The 18,146-nt window shown below is 40.5% G+C and overlaps 1 protein-coding gene across 1 annotated transcript; it reads right to left on the bottom strand.

Annotated features, from left to right (window-relative positions):
• Positions 1 to 107: 107 nt before the first annotated feature.
• trim101 (tripartite motif containing 101) lies at positions 108 to 16,978 on the bottom strand. Its single transcript, XM_017710884.2, has 11 exons — positions 16,681 to 16,978; positions 9,263 to 9,411; positions 8,905 to 9,079; positions 8,719 to 8,814; positions 6,764 to 6,997; positions 4,769 to 4,791; positions 4,542 to 4,666; positions 4,176 to 4,453; positions 3,650 to 4,057; positions 2,488 to 2,599; positions 108 to 747 (listed from the first exon to the last, which is right to left on the bottom strand). The coding sequence occupies exons 1-10, from the start codon at positions 16,843 to 16,845 to the stop codon at positions 2,513 to 2,515; spliced, it is 1,740 nt and encodes a 579-aa protein (XP_017566373.1). The 5' UTR covers positions 16,846 to 16,978; the 3' UTR covers positions 108 to 747; positions 2,488 to 2,512.
• Positions 16,979 to 18,146: the final 1,168 nt, after the last annotated feature.

The raw sequence follows: 18,146 nt of genomic DNA, 5'->3' as shown, positions 1-18,146 counted from the left end.
GGAATCAACAGAACAGGTTGAATGTGTATAGCTCAGTCTAACAGTCGCTTTTACTTCTCTAATTATCCCTACACAGGCCATCAAACACACAGCAAACGAAAGCCAGATTTCTGCAACACTTTTTATTTTTCATGTTCAGCTGTAGGTTAACAAGTAAACAGTATGCACACCTTTCTACACCTGAAAAAGACTAAAGAAAGCTTATCAGTGTAACATTATGGCTTTATTTAGTTATTCCACTACAATGTCTATCACTGCCACTTTACTCATATACTACTATGCCAAGACAATGGCAAAAAGCATTAACAACTGTTTGGAGAAATCTATTAAAACTCTGTGTTCAAACTGCAAAAACAACTAAATCCTTTCAGAACTAATACAAGGTATGTGAAGTTTTGGCCTCAGGCTGAAGCTATGGTAGAATAAAAAAAAAAAAAAATGCGTAATTTAAGACTTAACCACTATTTAAAAAATAGCTGGTGCTGGCATTTGATCAAACTATAACAGGAGTGTTGGCTGAGGCCTTGGTGCATTGCTTTGTTCACCCTAAGGTAAAACCCATTGCCTACTTTATAGGCTGCTAGACCAAAACGACTCCTGGGACCCACAGCCTCTCACTGATTGGAGTGATCACTTCTTCTTGGCGAGAGGGTTAAGCCAGGAGAAGGAGAAGCTGAGACGAGTCGACTCGCTTGTGGCAGTAGGAGAGCCGGGCCCCACCGCTGGGTTCTCAGTCTCAGCTGCAGTCTGTAAGAGGCCGTTAGAGCACATGTAGCACAGCTCCGAAAGAAATCAGAGTAAGAGTTTATATGCACTGAGCAATCTGATTACTGGGTTCAAATCCAGCTCTCTTTATCTGATTTCTTAAGCAGATCTCTAGACCTTCTCCAAACTAGGAATTTACAGAATGCTATTTACATGACCAATTGAATAATCAGATAACGGCAGAAATCTGATTATGATCGGATGCATGTCAACAGAGTCAATGGCATCTCTTTACGGAGAAAGACCTGTCCTTTAATAAAAAGAGCTAAAGCCAAAAGCAGGAACTCTGAGTTTTTGTTTCTGAAAGTTACTGTGGGTTTACTGTGGGGTAAATGTCTCTTACCATTCAAAGAGACAGGAGACTGACCGGGTGAGTTGCCATGAAGACTGTTGAGTTAGCTCGCTGTGTGTTTTTATCATTATCCCATCCTCCCTTCATTCTGCCAGTGGACACTTGTATAATGTGTTCCGCATGTCCAAGTGCTGAGGCGAGATCAGCGAGGGCATGTTAAAACCAATACTGAAGCAGAGGGCTGCTATGCGCCTGGAAAGGTGACCTTTCCAGTAGTGTGGAGAGGTCAACAGGACCCACAGAAACAGAAATATCTCAGCTCTGGCTTAGAAGCAGTAAATCTGCTCTGCACTAAAGCTAAAAAAATGTAGTCCTCATGTTTTATGACTACGCACCTGACTGACTGTCTGCCTGTCTCTGTCTTCCTACCACAGGGGGGCGTCAGAGTAGTTGTGAAAGACTGTATCAGTGCTCTGCTCCATCTCTCTGCTGTCCTGGGCTCCCACTGAGCAGGGCTCACCCTGGAGAACGAGAGAGGGGCACACACTGAGGTGCTTTCTGGCTTTTTTAACTGCTTTCCCTCCTCCTGGTCTTTCTTTCTCTCTTCCTTTCACTCTTTCTTACTTTTGTTCTTTCTTTCACTCTGTTTGTTTTTTTTGCTCTTTCCTTCACTCTCTTTCGTTCTTTCTTTTGCTTTCTTTCACTCTTTCTTTCGCTATTTCTTTTGCTCTTTCTTTCGCTTTCTTCCTATCACGCTTCCTTTTGCTCTTGCCTTCAATCTGTTTCTTTTTTTGCTCTTTCTTTCTTTTGTTCATTCTTTCACTCTTTCTTTATTTCGCTCTTTCTTTTAATTGCTCTTTCTTTTGCTCTTTCACTCTTTTACCAAAAGAAGAAATTATGCAATTTATTATTATTTCAACCTCAGATTCTTGGCTTTTGCTCATTTTCTGTGAAGAACATATAAAATAACCCATTTTCAGTGTCTCACTCTGTTCACCCCCCACACATTTATATTACACGTGGTGTTGGGCTGAACCCACAGGGAGTAAAAGTGGAGGTGCTGTGTCCTTCACTCTGTTCTCCTCCTACATGGCCTGCTGTTAGTGTGTGTGTGTCTGTATATGTATGTGTTTGTATATATGTGTGTGTGTGCATGTGTGTGTGTGTGTGTGTGTGTGTGTGTGTGTGTGAGGGTGGACAACATGGACAGGCTGCTGACTGGCTATAGCTGCTAAAGTGAACCCAATGATGGACATTTGTGATATTTTAAACATCTGGTATTTTTACATAAATTGTTACGGCTGTATTGATTTAACAAAACAACAAAAACCATAATGCGGTGGGTCCACCTGACCACTGAGTAACAAACACATCAACAAAGGAACAATAATAGTAGGAACACAAAATGCAATGTGTTATTAGGCTAGTACCTGAAAGCTGAACTTCCCCGCAGTGCTATGTGCCTAGGAAGCACTGAATGTTTCCCCATACCCTCTGGAGGATGACCAGAAAGGTCAGGATGTAAAAGACAAGGGTGATGGCCTGAGGAAAGATGGAGGTGAAGATGGAGAGAAGCAGACATTGATGGGTCAAAAGGAAGTAAAGCAGTGTAGTAGAGCAGAGTGGGTAACAGTTTGAGCATTAGACATACCACGTTTACCACTGAGAGTCCTTGGGTGAGACTCCTATTTACAATAAGAGCTTTAGCCAAATGCCATAAATATAAGGACTGTAAATGGTGCAGGTGCTGGTGGATGCTGGTGCCGAGTTCAGTGCTGTGGTGCTGCCACAAGGATGTTCAGAGATCACAAGTAAGACACATAAATGAGGCTCTTTCTTTCTTTCTTTCTTTCTTTCTTTCTTTCTTTCTTTCTTTCTTTCTTTCTTTTGGCTTTCTTTCTTTTTCTTTCTTTTGACTTTCTTTCTTTCTTTCTTTCTTTCTTTCTATTGCTTCATTTAATCTTTCTTTCACTCTTTTACTTTCTTTTTCTTTCTTGCACTCTTTCTTTTATTCACTTTCACACTATCTTTTTCACTCTTTCTTTCTTTCATTCTTTTTTTTTATTCTTTCTTCTGCTTTCTTTCTTTCTGTGCCACTCAGATATGCTAGGTTAATGTTTTTTTTTAACGTCAATAACTCATCGTTTTTTACTCCATAGTTTTAATTATATATTGCTGTTACCCAATAATATTTCCCATCTGACTAACTAATTTTATATTTTGTGCAAAATAACAGTTATGGACTCTGTCTGCATTATTTTGAGCAAGACTCCCAGCGCTACACTCTCCTGGCTCTGTAACATGGCTAAACTGTAAGTTGATCTGGATAAGAGTTTTAGCCAAATGCCATTGATATAAGCACTGTAAATGGTGCAGGAGCTGGTGGATGCAGGTGCCGAGTTCAATGCTGTGGTGTTGAGGATGTTCAGAGACTCATAAATGAGACCCTTTCCTCAGAAAAGAACATCAAGAATGACGAAGTGGTGACCATGCAGGAGTAACTTGATGAAGAAAGCAACAAGATCACAGGATAAGTGTAATGACGGCTGAGATGGTGACATAATGGCTGTGATCTGTTAAAACTGAACTGACCTGCAAAGACAATGAAGTCACCCTATCCTTGCTGGCAGAATCAGAAATGTCCTTAACCTCTGCCAAATGCCCATAGGGACTATCCACAGAGTCCCTTCCAAACTGAGCCCCTTCAGGGTTTTCAAGTTTCTCAGTGAACATAGGCATGAGTCTGCCACTCATCCACGTGGACAGAGGTGTTTGTGAATGCTGGAAAGGGCATTGAACTGGGGCTTCCTTTACTGGTTGGGGTGAATGATCAGGAGCCTGCAAGGCATCTTGAGGCAGTGCTAGGTTAGACCTAAGCATTTGGCTGTTGGGCCTGTACCAACTTGGGTAGAGTTTGGTCTCTTCATCTGCTTGAACAAGCAAGCTCTGTTTCCCCAAACCACCTGCATCATGCTCCTTACGCTCTAACTCTGGCTGGGCCTTTGTAAGGGGTGATGGGAGAAGAATATAGCTTGCAAACGTGTAAACGATTACAGGACTGTTTGATGTAAAATAAGAATGGAATAAAATTGATATGAGAGAAGGCACACGGGGTTACCTGTGTGGTGCTCAGCCCGCTTGTCTCACATAGGACATCTTTTTTTGTTTCTGTTTGTGCCTGGGTGTCCTCTCTTGTCTCAGACTCAACTGTCATTATTGCCGAGTTTTCTGACTTCAGATCCTGATCTGGCACAGGATTCTGTACTGGACTGTGCTCTGGCTCAGGGTTTACTTCATACTCTGGCTCTGGCTCTGGCTCTGGCTCTGGCACTGGCTCTAGCTCAGGGTCTGATTCTGGTTCTGGTTCCTCTGGAATCTCTTCAATCTCTTCTTCAGCTGCAGCATAATCAGCAGTGACATTATTATTTTTAGTTGAATTGCTTCCCTTGAAGCACATGCATATTTTTGACTATGTGTGTCTCACATTGGAGGAAATCCAGCTGGTAGAGTGCTTGCTCCTCAGCATTGAAATCAACCTTATAGTGATCCATGTTTTCATATCCAGGCACTAAGGTCTCCGTTGGGGCACAGTTAGTTGCCTCACTGACCCTTTAGAGAGAAGGAATCAATTTGCACTGGTTTAATAGTTGGAAATATAGCAAGACGGTTAAAGTGCAGTGGATAAACAGTCACATGCATGCAGACACTTACTTTTCAATTAGGCTTTTTGAGGCCTACAAGAGAATAGAAAACATACATTTAAAAACCATCGGCAGCTTTTCTTTAACAGTTCCCTCATTTGTAGGTATTAATCAGGTAAGTGTGAGGTTACTCCAGAATACTCGGTATGTACAGGGTGATTTAAAAAGGTTAATCCGACTTCATAGCGCCATATTTTTACAACAGTGAGGCATCTATGAGCCAATCACATTGAAAGAGGGGGTCATAGAGTTTCTGACTGTCACCGGAAAAGCGAATCCGTCTTAACTGTGCAACGTGGTTTTCATCAGCAGGGAACCTTCAACAGCTCAGAGCGTTCGTCTTAGGTTCCACAGCACTGGATGATCTCCGAAACCGCACTGAAAGAGCCGCGAGTGCAGCGACACCCGACATGCTCAATCCAGTCTGGGATGAGTTTGACTATGGCGTTGATGTCCGAACAGCTGGAGGAGGTCCAGACTGAGCACTTGTAACAAATAATAATAATATAATGCAATAAACTTTATTATCACTTAAACCATTTACAGTTCACTGCATTGTTCTGTAATGATTTACAACTGAAATAAATGATTTTGAAATGGGATGAATCTTTTTGAATCACCCTGTATTTTGGGTAATATGATGGTGAGTTCCAGGTTTAGCTAAATTAAATGTGAATGCCCTGCAGATACTAGATCTTAACTGTGTAAGTGTGAAGTACAAACTCCAAAGTTCTGTGAAATTTTGAATAAAACAGTAGTAAACAGTCAGTCAATGTGAATTACATTAATATGCCTGAAATGCCTAAAACAGGTGCTTGATAGTAAACCGATAATGACAATCAAACATCTTCAGATGATTAAAAATGCAGCTGCCTGAGTCTCACTAGGAGTAAAAGAAGTGGACACATCACCTCCCATTCTTAAATCTTTACAATGGCTACCAGTCTTTACTAGACTTTAAGATAATATTACTGGTCTAGGAATCGTTCAATCTTGCAGGACCAGCATGTTTATTTCGGCGATGTGACCCGAACTCTCAGAATTCTCACTCACTCACTCTCACTCAAGAATTAGTCAGTTAGTCCTGCCGAAGGTGAAGACTCAACATGGAAAAGCAGCATTTAGCTACTATGCTGCGCTTAAATGGAACCACAGAGATGGAGAACATTAGAGAACATTAGAAGAGCCCCAACACTGGACAATTTTAAATCCAGGCTCAAGATGTTCCTATCTGAGCTTGTCTTGTGTTGCCTGAGAAGGGCATAATAAAATCTATCAAAGGTGGATAATTATTTGGAGTGAAAGGTAGTAAGTACAAATTAAAAAAAAAATTTTAACTAATAAAACACTAAAAAAAGTCACATGTTTAAGCAAGAAAGTGTGTGTCTCGAAACACCAGGTGGTTATATGGGGTAAAAAGACACCTGAAGACCAGCTATGTGCCTAGTTCTTACCTAGAAAAGATGCCTGAATCTGGGCTATAAAAGAATCAGTCATTCTTACTATGATTTTTTTGGGGTCTTTAAGATTTACTTTGAAATGTTTACTCTTCACTTTCTCTGATAAGCATGTGAGGGACATTTAGTGTGAATATATTTGTACTTAGAGCTTGCTGCTCCAAATAATGATAATTTATGAGGGATTTTACTATGTTCTTCTTCAGCTGACTATCTGGAACCTGATGTTTTTTCATTGTATTTTTACTTACCATCGTTTTACCCCAAATAGTTAGAAAGCACTTTGGACCTACACTTAGCTACTTAATTCCTAGAACCTGTTGGGCATTTCAGTGTCATTTTGTTAAAGGGGGCATAGCCTACATCATTTTTGTATCTTACTTTTTCCCCGACTTCTGTTTTTATGTGCCAGACAACAATCATTCATTTTTGCCTGAATCGTTTCCAACCTCTCTTTATCCTTTCTGACACTTACCTAGTTAATATTTAGAACTTAAAGTGTCACAGAACCATACGCAGAATCTTGAGGAACCTTGATCTTACTGTACCTGCAGAAATGCAGCCATCTCAGACTCTTCCATGGCATTCAAGGCCGTTTGCACCAAGTTTGAGTTGGTGTCAACATGTTCACTGTAGGTTTGGATCAAGCTTCGGGCCCAGCCAGTCTTTTCATCCTGCTCATATGTGATTTGCTCTACCATGATCTTACGCCTCTCTTCCAAGATGGCACACATACGATCAAACTTCTCACACAGTGTCTGCTTCTGGTTTCTGCCGCTCTCCTGTTAGGGATTGCAAATATTCTTACATGTATTCTTGCATCTTGCATTTAAAGAGTAACTCCACCCCAAGACCCTTTTCTCACTAACAGCTGAAATGCACTGCTCTGTAATGATAAAATATACCAGCCTTGCTTGAAATGTGAACACATCTTTCCAAACTGTAAACAGCTGCACCTCTGCAGCGCCCCTCAGGTTAAACACTGCTATAAGAGCACATGTTTAAGAGTTTCTGAGCCATTTCAGCAGTCGATCTGTTGTCACTATGAGTACAAAAACCTTGTGACTTGTTGACCCAGGGGTTTGGCTTTGTTCAGTACGTGATGAGGGTTGTGACATCACTCTGACTCCTCCCCCGATTTCTTTCACAAACACAATGTCAGTGTCCACATCAACATTGCTCGCAAACGGATAGCTGACTTCGGTTTCAAAATAATCATTCAGCCTCATTTGAAGTTTTTCCATGCTTTTAATTCATTCCGGCCCATCAAACAATCTTTCAATACATTCCATAAATTCTTTATATAACTCTCTACAGCACCTGAGCCCCCAGATGACACCCTACTTGTCCCACTCTCATAAATATGAAAGCAGAGGAGAGATAACCACACTCACACGCTGAGCTAAATAGCCCCTGCACCACCTCACAAGGCTGTGATATGCCAGCTGTCTGTAACAACTGTAAATAACCCAGTTAATCAAAGCTTAGTTTGTGATAAAGATGTTGGACCGATTCAGTGAGGATTCTTGCAAGTCTCTATAAAGCTACCTTGTTGCATCCGATTCATGTTTCCCTTCACAACTCAAACTCTCGGGAGCGCAACTCACTGAACAGACATCAACAGTGAGCCATACAGGAACTATGGAAAGTGTGTGACCGACTGTGACAACCTTTCGTCCAAACAGCCTTTCTCTAACTTTTTCCCCCTTTCCTTAGTTCCAGTGTTGCTTGCCGTTGATTTCTGTTCAGCAAGTGCGGCAACTTTGGGTTAGATTTATAGGGGAATGTGGCTTTGGGGGGGAACTAAATCAAATATAACACCATGTAAGTGCCATGAACAGCTTGCTGAACATAAGGATTTAGGGCCACTGCAGCAAACTCTGGCTGACCAGTGGTGCCGTCTGCTGCCTGGATGCCAAACTGAATGAAACTTCGACAGTGTTCAAAGAAATCCACCTTATTTATTCACAATTCAGCGCATCTAAGTAATCAGGCCTCGGGTTATATTGATTATGGACCTGCTGAACAGATGATGAGCAGCTGGCTATCACGGTTTTAGGGAATGTTCTACCAATCGCCTCTCTCACTTGCTGCTAATCATGTTTAGAATCACAGGCTCAAGACCAACTGCCTGATCAGAAACACCTTCCAGTGTCTAAGATGAGGAAGGTAGTAGAGAAAAATTGTCAACCTCTTAAGACTTTCGGTTACATAAGTGCCGTTTGATTCTGTCACTCTCCATATTTTCTGGTAGCTAACATAAGCTAGCTCTAAAAGCCCAGTAGCCCAGCCCACCCGTTTTGACCCTCTCAGCATGCCTCTCTCATTTTTGAGCCTTTTTCAAAGTTGAGCCAGGAGTAGAGTTTTCCATAAATAGTGGGGTGTAGTTACTCTTTAAAGAATGGAATGATACAATGAACTAGTGAAGACATGAGAGTTTGGAAAGTTTCAGCATCCTAAGGTTTAAAGGCAGTGACAGCATTCCCATGAGGCCCAGTCGAACCTCAATATTCCTACAGATCTCCTCTAGGTCATTTATGCAAGCCTGGATGCGCTCATTAGTGACAACCAGGGAACCAATCCCGTCACTGAGTTCAGTCTGTAAAAAGAAAAGAGAGTCAAGTTAATTTATCATTGGAATATTTGGAGCATGTTGTTAGTATGATCATTTCTACTGGGTCTATTTTACCTTCTGCTGCTGATAAACCTCAGGTAGAGGAGCTACTTGACAGGTGCTGTGTGCCCCAAAAACCTTACAGAGGGAACAGGTGGGCACCTGGCATGTGATGCAGTAAATGTTGAGCTTTTCCCCTTCATGTTCCTCACAGATTATTTGAGCCAGGGGTGTTGGTGGAGGCCTAGAGCTAGAGACACATGGAATTACTGCAAAATAAAAGTCTTGAGGATAAAAAGCTTGGAAAAAAAAAACAAAGAAAAATAAAAGATTAAGAGTCATTGAAAAACGAACAGTGTTGGCCTAACTTGTTATTCATGGTATGAGGTTACAATAGAGATCATTTCACCAAGATATGGTCCACATTTCTGACCTTGCACACTCTTGCTTGTAGACATCAATGATATTTTCCACTAGTAAGTTTCGCTGGAGTCCATAAACACCATGACGGTCCAGAATAACTTCGTGTCGGCAGGATGGACAGCGAAAGCGACCTCCAATCCCAACCTGGAACAGAGATGGCTGAAATCTTTTACTTAATATGCTGTTCTTGCTCTTTTGTCATTAAAGTTATTTACTGATTGTCTCGATTGGATCCTTATGAGAATGTTTTTGATTGAATTAAGGCAGTTATGCTTAGTAGGACTAATGATAACAGGCTTTTTACAGAGCCACTGGAGATGTGAGGCCTCTGACCCACAAGAGGATAATCTTACCCTTGACCATCAGCTGCTGCTGAACATGTTTCTGTTGCTAAGGGAAGATAGAAAAACATAAGTTTGCAGAAACCCCCTTGTGTCCAGTCTGCTTTTCTGACCCATAAGTGATGTGGAAAAAAAATTCCTGTAAACAAGTGCACCTCTCTAGTGTCGGATTAGGTGTTGGATTCCAGATAATGACAGATAACTTGCAGTTGCTTCTTCTCTCTCTCTGAGGTAAAGAGAGGGTGCACAAGAGAGACCATGATGTGGAGTGAGCAAGAGGGTGAGAGTGAAATGGACACAGTGGACGTCCTGAAATAGTCATGCTCTTTAAAAGGCTCCAGCAGCTGAGACATATGGGTCGAATGGAAATCAGAATCCCTGCTTAGATCAGAGGCCCTCTGTGCCAATCCTGGAAGGCCATGACTCTGCAAAGTGGTTTTCTCTCCAGTCTGTCTATGGATTTGTTTGGATCTGTTCAGTACTCGTCCAAATTCCACATAAACAGTCAGTGAGCTAAACAGTTGCATTAGAGTGGGCAAATACTTTAGTGCTTTTACTCAAGTGGAGGTCTAAAGGGAGGAACATCTACTTTTACTGGAGTAATATTTTACCTACCTTATCTCTACTTTAACTCAAGTACATGGTTTGTGTACTTCCTCCAGCACTGCTAGCACCATAGTCTCCAGAATTCTAGATGGCTTCTTAAGGCAGTTTAGGGATTCATTCATTTTCCCTCAGGATTAAAAGAGGACTTCTGGAGCTCCAGGTCCCTACAGCATCCTCACGTGCCAGTTATACCACTTGAAATGTATAGTACCCCAGCACAGTCACCCCTCTCTTGACCCCCTTCTTAAATGACAAATAATGCTAAAAATGACAACACAGTAATCAGAGAAATAAGCGAAAGCTGTATATACATGTACAGTGCCTGCCACAGGGTGAAAAGTTTAGAATTATTCATGCCTTATTAAAGGAGAATTTCCATACAATTAAAAGATTATGCTATATACTAGGTCACACAGAGTGGTTTGATGTGGAATGCTCCATTTTAGAGAAACTTGGTGGTGAAAGAAACCAGACATCTAAAGAGTTCACTACCTCTAAAAGCTCAATTGCAGAAAGTTATGCTGTGTGATGCCTGAGACATTATTTTGTGGAAGATTTTGGCCTAAAACAAGTGTCGGCAAGACGCGGCAAGGTAAAAATAAAATAATCATCCGTTGCATTAAAATAAGGCTCTATTGATTGTTCTAACACAGTTTTAGGAATAAATGGTCTTAAACCTGGGGGTTAATGTATTCTATAACTGCTAATTCACCAACTTTTGACCCTTAAGGTTGGCACGCAGACTGCTGGTCAGATAGCAATGCAGACAATCTTGTCTATCTAGTACCTAACAACAAGGCAAAGAGAAAGATTTAAGACGGATGTTGATTATTTAGAGACGAATGGAATTGCATTTCCACTTAATCTGCAACAAGAAGCTGTCAAACACTATAAAAGACGTCAGCTTCTGTTTAGAATTCTCCCATTCCACCTTAAATGGAACAGCAGTTACATTCTGGTGCCTCAGGCACCATTTAAGGTGGAATGGGAAAATTCAATCAGGAAGCTGGTGAATAAGAAGCTTCAACAAAGTCTTCTATTGTGTAACAGTGTGTAACCATCATTAAATCTGGCTGAGCTGATATGTGTAACCGAGTATCTTCAGCATACAAGAGAAAAACAACATTGAGTTTAGGGAATATGCATCGTTATGTAACAGCAAGGGCCCAGAAACAGCTTGCATGAAGAAATTTCACAAACACATGAGTACAAAGTTTGTGTTGTAACATATTTATGAAGCCACACATGTATGGCTTCATAAATATGGTACAACACACTGTGTATAGACACACGTATCAAAACACCAGACTAGCACTGGCTGATGGGAACGTAAATATCTGGATCCCAAACAGGTGTGAGGACTATAAATGCCTAAACTCAGACTGAACTTGAGTGTAAATATAGTGTATGCCCTACATTTGCTCCCTTTGCACTAATCTCTCACGGGACAGACAATGGATCTATGTGTGAAGCCTCTAAGCCCAACAAAAAGTCCTCTCAGCTATTTTCATCTCATCCTAATATCCTTGTTTTGTTGGTTCCCCCTGCATCTAGTCCACAGCTCAGATGACCCCTGTCACCTCTACATTCTTTCATTCCTAATCCTTTATCAGTAAATAATAATAACAATTAAGTTCAATCACAGAGCACTTTTCATGCTTTTCTTATTTCTACATAATTCGATTGTTGAGATGTAAATGAAGCCATTCAGATTTGTTTAATGTGAAATGGTTCGTTGTAAAGAAACTTACAGTCCATTACTTTTACAGTGGTGGTGAAAGGAACTTTGAACATTAACACAAATATACCCATTTTATTTACTATCAGAAATGGCTGGTGAACCTACATAGGTCTTTCTATATGCAACGGTGATAATGGTACAATAGTGGCAAAAACTTCTTCATAATTAATCCATGCAACAGTTTACTGTAAGACAGATTTCATAGGTGTTAAACACTTCAATGTTTTGCAAAATCGCAGGATTTCCATCTACATTTTCTCTGTTAGCCTGATATAAGCCCAGCCCTATGTAGTTTCTGGTATATTTTACTGTACAGTACCTCTCTGCCAAAAATGTTGTTTAAAAAACTTTATTTTAGGCCAGGGCTTGGCAAGCGTGGTTGGTATAGTGTAGTGGTTAACATCTCTGCCTTCCAGGCTGTAGGCTGGGGTTCAATCCCCCACTGGGCAAACACCCTACACTATACCAATAAGAGTCCTTGGGCAAGACTCCTAACACCACCTTCGCCTACCTGTATAAAATGATCAAATTGTAAGTCACTCTGGATAAGAGCGTCAGCAAAATGCTGTAAATGTAAAAATGTACGTCTCAGTATGTGCTAATGTAGCTAGTATAGGCTAAAATATAATATAAATGAAAACATAGACTCGCTCTGCTTTAAGCTTTAGCTCAACTATAGTCGCATTTCTCACATCTCCAGCAGGAAACTTTTTCACAAAATTAGAATAATTTCTTGTAAAATGTCTCGATGTTTGATTTTTTACCAGGCTGAAACTTCAGGCTGATCAGCTTCCTGATCGAATTTTCCCATTTCACCTTAAATTGTGCCTGAGGCACCAGACTGTAACTGCTGTACCATTTGAGTGTATATTTGAGTAATTTAGCATATTGGAAAACAATAAAACATAAAAAATAAAAATGTGCCATAACTTATGCACAGGCCACTTTTTATTGTTCATGTTTTACAATATGTTAAATTCTGCAAACAGTAATTGTGCATTAAAATGAATGAATGAAAATGAATGAATGAATGAATGAATCCCTTTATGTGTTCTTTGTAGATGATGTGTCCACTTATTTTCACTGAGATAATCAACAACTTCCAAACTTTTGCATATGACTGTAAAGGCCAGGAGGACCAGAGACTTCCTCTGATGGAAGTATTGCAGCTGGGTCCACAGTCCACTTGAAATAAGTTCGCCCATTTTATTCCTAGTCTAAAAGGTTTTTAATGCAACCAAAGCTAATGTTAAAAACTGTGATCTAACACTGAATATTAATATATCATTTGAGGCCCAAATCATTAATATCTCCAAGGAATTAGTTCATGCTTTCATAACTACTAAATAAAACTACTGTAATGTTTTACTGACTGGCTACACTGCTGTCTCTCTAAATTGGCTCCAACTAGTTCGAACTACTTTAAAGGACAATGAAATTTTAGCATATTATTCCTTATTCAGTTAATAACTGTTAAGTTCTGCATTGACTACAAAGTATATATATATATATATATATATATATATATATATATATATATATATATACATACAGTATCTCACAAAAGTGAGTACACCCCTCACATTTCTGCAAATATCTTTTCATGGGACAACAATATAGAAATGAAACTTGGATATAATTTAGTCAGTGTACAGCTTGTATAGCAGTACAGATTTACTGTCCTCTGAAAATAATTCAACACACAGCCATTAATGTCTAATTAATGTCTAAAGAACAGGCAACACAAGTGAGCTCGTAGCTCCTCCTTCCACTTGAGGATGCCTCACAGGTTCTCAATTGGGTCTGGAGACATACTTGGCCAGTCCATCACCTTTACCTTCAGCAAGGCAGTTGTCATCTTGGAGGTGTGTTTGGGGTCGTTATCGAGTTGGAAAACTGCCATGCGGCCCCATTTCCAAAGGGAACTGCTTCAGAATGTCACAGTACATGGTGGAATTCATGGTTCCCTCAATGAACTGCAGCTCCCCAGTGCCAGCAGCGCTCATGCAGCCCCAGACCATGATGCTACTACCACCATGCTTGACTGTAGGCAAGAGATAGTTGTCTTGGTACTCCTCACCAGGGCGCCATCACACATACTGGACACCATCTGAGCCAAAGAAATTGATCTTGATCTCATCAGAACACAGGACATGGTTCCAGTAATCTATGTTCTTGGACTGCTTGTCTTTAGCAAACTGTTTCCAGGCCTTCTTATAGCCTAGCCTATTTTTTGAAGCCAACCTCTGGCTTCTTCAACTCAACTTCTTTGGTTGACCCTGGCGAGCCCTGTTTGGAGTGGAACCTGTCTTGGAAAACCGCTATATGACCTTGGCCACCGTGTTATAGCTCAGTTTGAGGGTGTTAGAAATCTTCTTATAGGCTAGGCTCTTTGTGGAGAGCAACAATTCAATTTCTCACACCCTCAGAGAGTTCTTTGCCATGAGGTGCCATGTTGAATATTCAGTGGCCCATATGAGTGAATTGTACCCAAAACACCCAAATTTAACAGCCCTGCTCCCCATTCATACCTGGAACCTTGTAGCTCTAATGAGTCACATGACACAGTTGGGCACAATTGGGCACAATCTGGACATGTTCACTGTGTTCATTAATGGCTGTGAGTTCTTTTCAGAGGACAGTAAATCTGCACTGCTCATTTCTAGTGTTGTCCCATGAAAAGATAATCAAATATTTGCAGAAATGTATATACACATGTACAGAGATCAATGTAATATATTGCTGTTGTCAGAAGAAAACCTCCTATCTCCAAAATGATAACTTTACAGGAAAAGGAAAAAACCTTCTTTACTTTTAATGTAAGTCAATGGAACCAGACATTTGTCCAAGACATTTTGAGCAATTTCCTTTGGTCCATTCTCTGTGAAACTTACACACAATGTAAAGGACAACATGCCTTTGCAGATTATATAAAAAACTGAAAAACAACAAAAATGCATATATACAGTATGAGGTTTGATTTCGACAGCAGCGACATATTCAGATTCAGATTCAGATTCCTTTATTGATCCCAGGGGGAAATTGCAGTGTCTAAATATATGTCTAAATTAAAAACACATTTATTTAGGAATGGTGCTGTTATTTTCATTTTTAGTGCAAAGTTTTATTTTTTTATGTTTTACTTATATTTCTGAGTAAAGCACACTGATTTTGATTGATTTACTATTATTACATAACCACATTTTTGCAGACAAGCACAAAACTCCACAGATGGTGATAAGAGACTTAATAGACTGTGCTAACTATCTGTTGGTGTGATGATCAGCTGATATGCAGCGACTGCCTCAGTGAGCAGATCAAATACACTCACTCAGTTCGACAGTCTAGTAATGACTCACAGTAGAATGTGTACAGAAGGTTTATTTACTTATCCATCACTCAGAATCTCACTGTGAGAAGGTAAGAGATTAGTTTTAGGCTTTAAATAACCAGTTCCATGTACTTCCTCTTCTAATTTACTACTAGTCAAGTAATTTGACAATCTCCTGTTTACGCAGTTCCACTTTAGCCATTTACATTTAGCTCCAAATTGCTTTCCTTGAGTGGAATTTCTTTCTGTTCTGTTGGTTCAGCTCCTGAAATGCTCATTCTTCTCACTTTTCAAGCTCTGTCAGATGGTTCTAGACTAAAAGGATCCCAAAAAAGAGAAGAAGAGGACGTTACAACCTTCAGTTCTTGTGCTCACAGATGTGGAATGTGCTAAGAGGTTCCACTGCAGCTCTGTAGGAAACGTAATACTTGAAGGCGTCAACTCCTGATTTGTTTTTCACCCAGGTTGCTGTTGACTAACAGCACTTTTCCTTGAACAGGGGTTTGAGCTACACACTTAGATAAGATGGTTCTTTACGGGTTCTTTAGCAAAGGCAGGGATTCTATTTAGAACCATGAGTTTTAGGTAGAACTATTTGCATGCTTCAATGGTTATTGGCATGGTGAAATGGTTCAGACTGATGGAGAATGTGTTGGATATGTTCCTGTACAGAACCTTTTTGAAAATGGTTCTATAAAGCACCAAAATTTGGTTCTTATATTGTTAAAAGCTAGATGCCACAACTGTAGCAAAATCCTGTTTAGTGCCATATAGAACCATATACACATTTTCCATCAATCTGAAGAACTATTTCATCATGCAAAGAACCATTTAATGTGCAAATACCAAATAGAACCATTATCTTTACTAAAGAACCCTTGAAGAACCATCATTTTTAAGTGTGTTGGTGTGGAGTATGCACTTACAAAAGAAGGTTCTTCAGGGGATCTTTAGCAAAGAAAAGAACGTTCAAACCCTTGTGGCTTCTTTGCATGCTGAAGTGGTTCTTCAGGTCGAAGGAGAATGTGCTGTAGATAGTTCTATACAGAACCCCAAAAACTCAGACCCCTTTGCATGATTAAACGGTTCTTTGCATGGTGCAAATCGTTCCTCAGATTGATGGAGAATGTGCTGTAGATGGTTCTACATAGAACCTTTTTGAATAGGATTCTATATAGCACCAAATAGGGCTCTTTGATTGTCATAGGCCTGACATTGTAACAATAGCAGAGCCCTTTTTGGTGTTCTACCCTTTGAGTGTTCTACATAGAGCCATTTTCTATACTAAAGAACCCTTAAAGAACCATCTATTTTAAGAGTGCATGGTTACAATAGCAGTTAGACTGGCTTCACTGTAAAAACATGCACACTTCAATTCACAGGTCCACTTATTAAACACGGGAACGTACCCTGTAGAGCTCGCTGGCGCATTTCCGGCAGAGATTGTGCTGGCAGGGCAGAATGACCACTGGTTTGGTGAACACCTCCAGGCAGATGGGGCAGATGAGCTGCTTCTCCAGAGTGTCCAGCGAAGTGTCCCTGTGGAAGGAGCTCAGGTCCAGTGGAAGAGACATGATGGTGTCTCACTGGTGTTCTAAAACGAAGCACTAAGCTGTAAGAGCACTCTGTGTGAGTGGGCTGTTAAACCTTTTCAGTGACCAGACTGTGGTTAACCATCCTCAGAATTCATAGCCTTGCGTTTCTGGCCTTCTCCCTCAACTCTCATTAGTTTCTCTGTTGCTTTGCCCCCTGTGCCGCTCCAGGGCAGTAGGGCTCTGATAGTCAAACTGTAAATGTGTGTGTGTATTTGTGTGTGCAGAGGTGTCTGGTTACCGCCCCCCCTCGTCTCCGTCCCCCAAGCTTTGCCCATATGGAGCCGGCAGAGTGCTGGTAAAAATTTCTTTCTCCTGTTACTTGAATCATACATATCCACAGCCGGGACCAGACCTGGGAAGCCCTAGTGTGCAGAGAACAGGCATATGTACCTAAAACAGGTGCAAAATGTTCTAGGTACAGCCTGGGTTAAACGTGTGGGCAGTGTACTGTACAGTAGGTTGTACAGCCTTGGTGCAGCAGGGAGCTCTTTCCACAGGTTCTTCCTCCTTGACTGTACAATACTATCCGTACTACAGCTGTCTAAATATGGAAAGTGTACTTGCACTATTCCTGTGTTTTCTCCAGGCCTTTGCTGTACAAAAGTCACTACACTGCATTTAATATATTTTGTAGAGTCCAATTTTTATACAGTGTTGGCAATTGCTTGAGCCATGTATACAGATTACCCTCCTTTATAGTATTTATCAACACCATTCCTCCGGCAAAACGTTACTTTTTCATGCACATCTGCATTGTCCAGACCCTCGCACTGCTCAGGTACGTCTGTACACCTGCACATCTCTACAGTTGTAGGCAAAAGTTTGAACACCCTCATTTAAATGACATGTTTTGTTGATTTTCTAAATGAAAATATGTTAACATATCCTTTACAGAGAACACACCTAGATATGGTGTTTCTCTGCAAATTTTAGTGCCTAATCTTTATTCTATTTAACACCATGAAAAAGAATAAAACATATAAATTATACAACAGTTAGTTCCGGCCACGCAAGCTGATTGGTTGAGAGGCGCTCTAACCGTGCTGATATTTCACCGTAACATCACAGGTTTTTCACAAACACTATATCACTTCGCTGAGACGCCGTTGCTAAGCAACGACTTTGACAGCTGTAGGAGACGCTGAAGCTATTTGAATGTTTTTACTTCTTACTTTGCCACAAACAGAAAATGGAGACTTTTAAGATCACATTTGACCGACAGCCGATTTGGTCAGACTTTGAAGATGAAACGACACTAAATTCCCAAACTGTCTGTGTAA

The sequence above is a fragment of the Pygocentrus nattereri genome, chromosome 9 (assembly GCF_015220715.1).
Source record: "Pygocentrus nattereri isolate fPygNat1 chromosome 9, fPygNat1.pri, whole genome shotgun sequence".
Classification (NCBI taxonomy): Eukaryota; Metazoa; Chordata; class Actinopteri; order Characiformes; family Serrasalmidae; genus Pygocentrus; species Pygocentrus nattereri.
The sequence above is the reverse complement of the archived record's forward strand: the minus strand, read 5'-3'. Positions and strand labels throughout refer to the sequence as shown.

What these genes read in the sequence shown, in the direction of transcription:
- trim101 (XM_017710884.2), bottom strand. Translation starts at nt 16,845, where the DNA reads ATGTCTCTTCCACTGGACCTGAGCTCCTTCCACAGGGACACTTCGCTG. An exon ending in GCGGGCTGAGCACCACACAG is followed by an intron (nt 4,058 to 4,175) that starts GTAACCCCGTGT and finishes CCCCTTACAAAG; the next exon opens with GCCCAGCCAGAGTTAGAGCG. An exon ending in TGACTTCATTGTCTTTGCAG is followed by an intron (nt 2,600 to 3,649) that starts GTCAGTTCAGTT and finishes ATCTTTCCTCAG; the next exon opens with GCCATCACCCTTGTCTTTTA.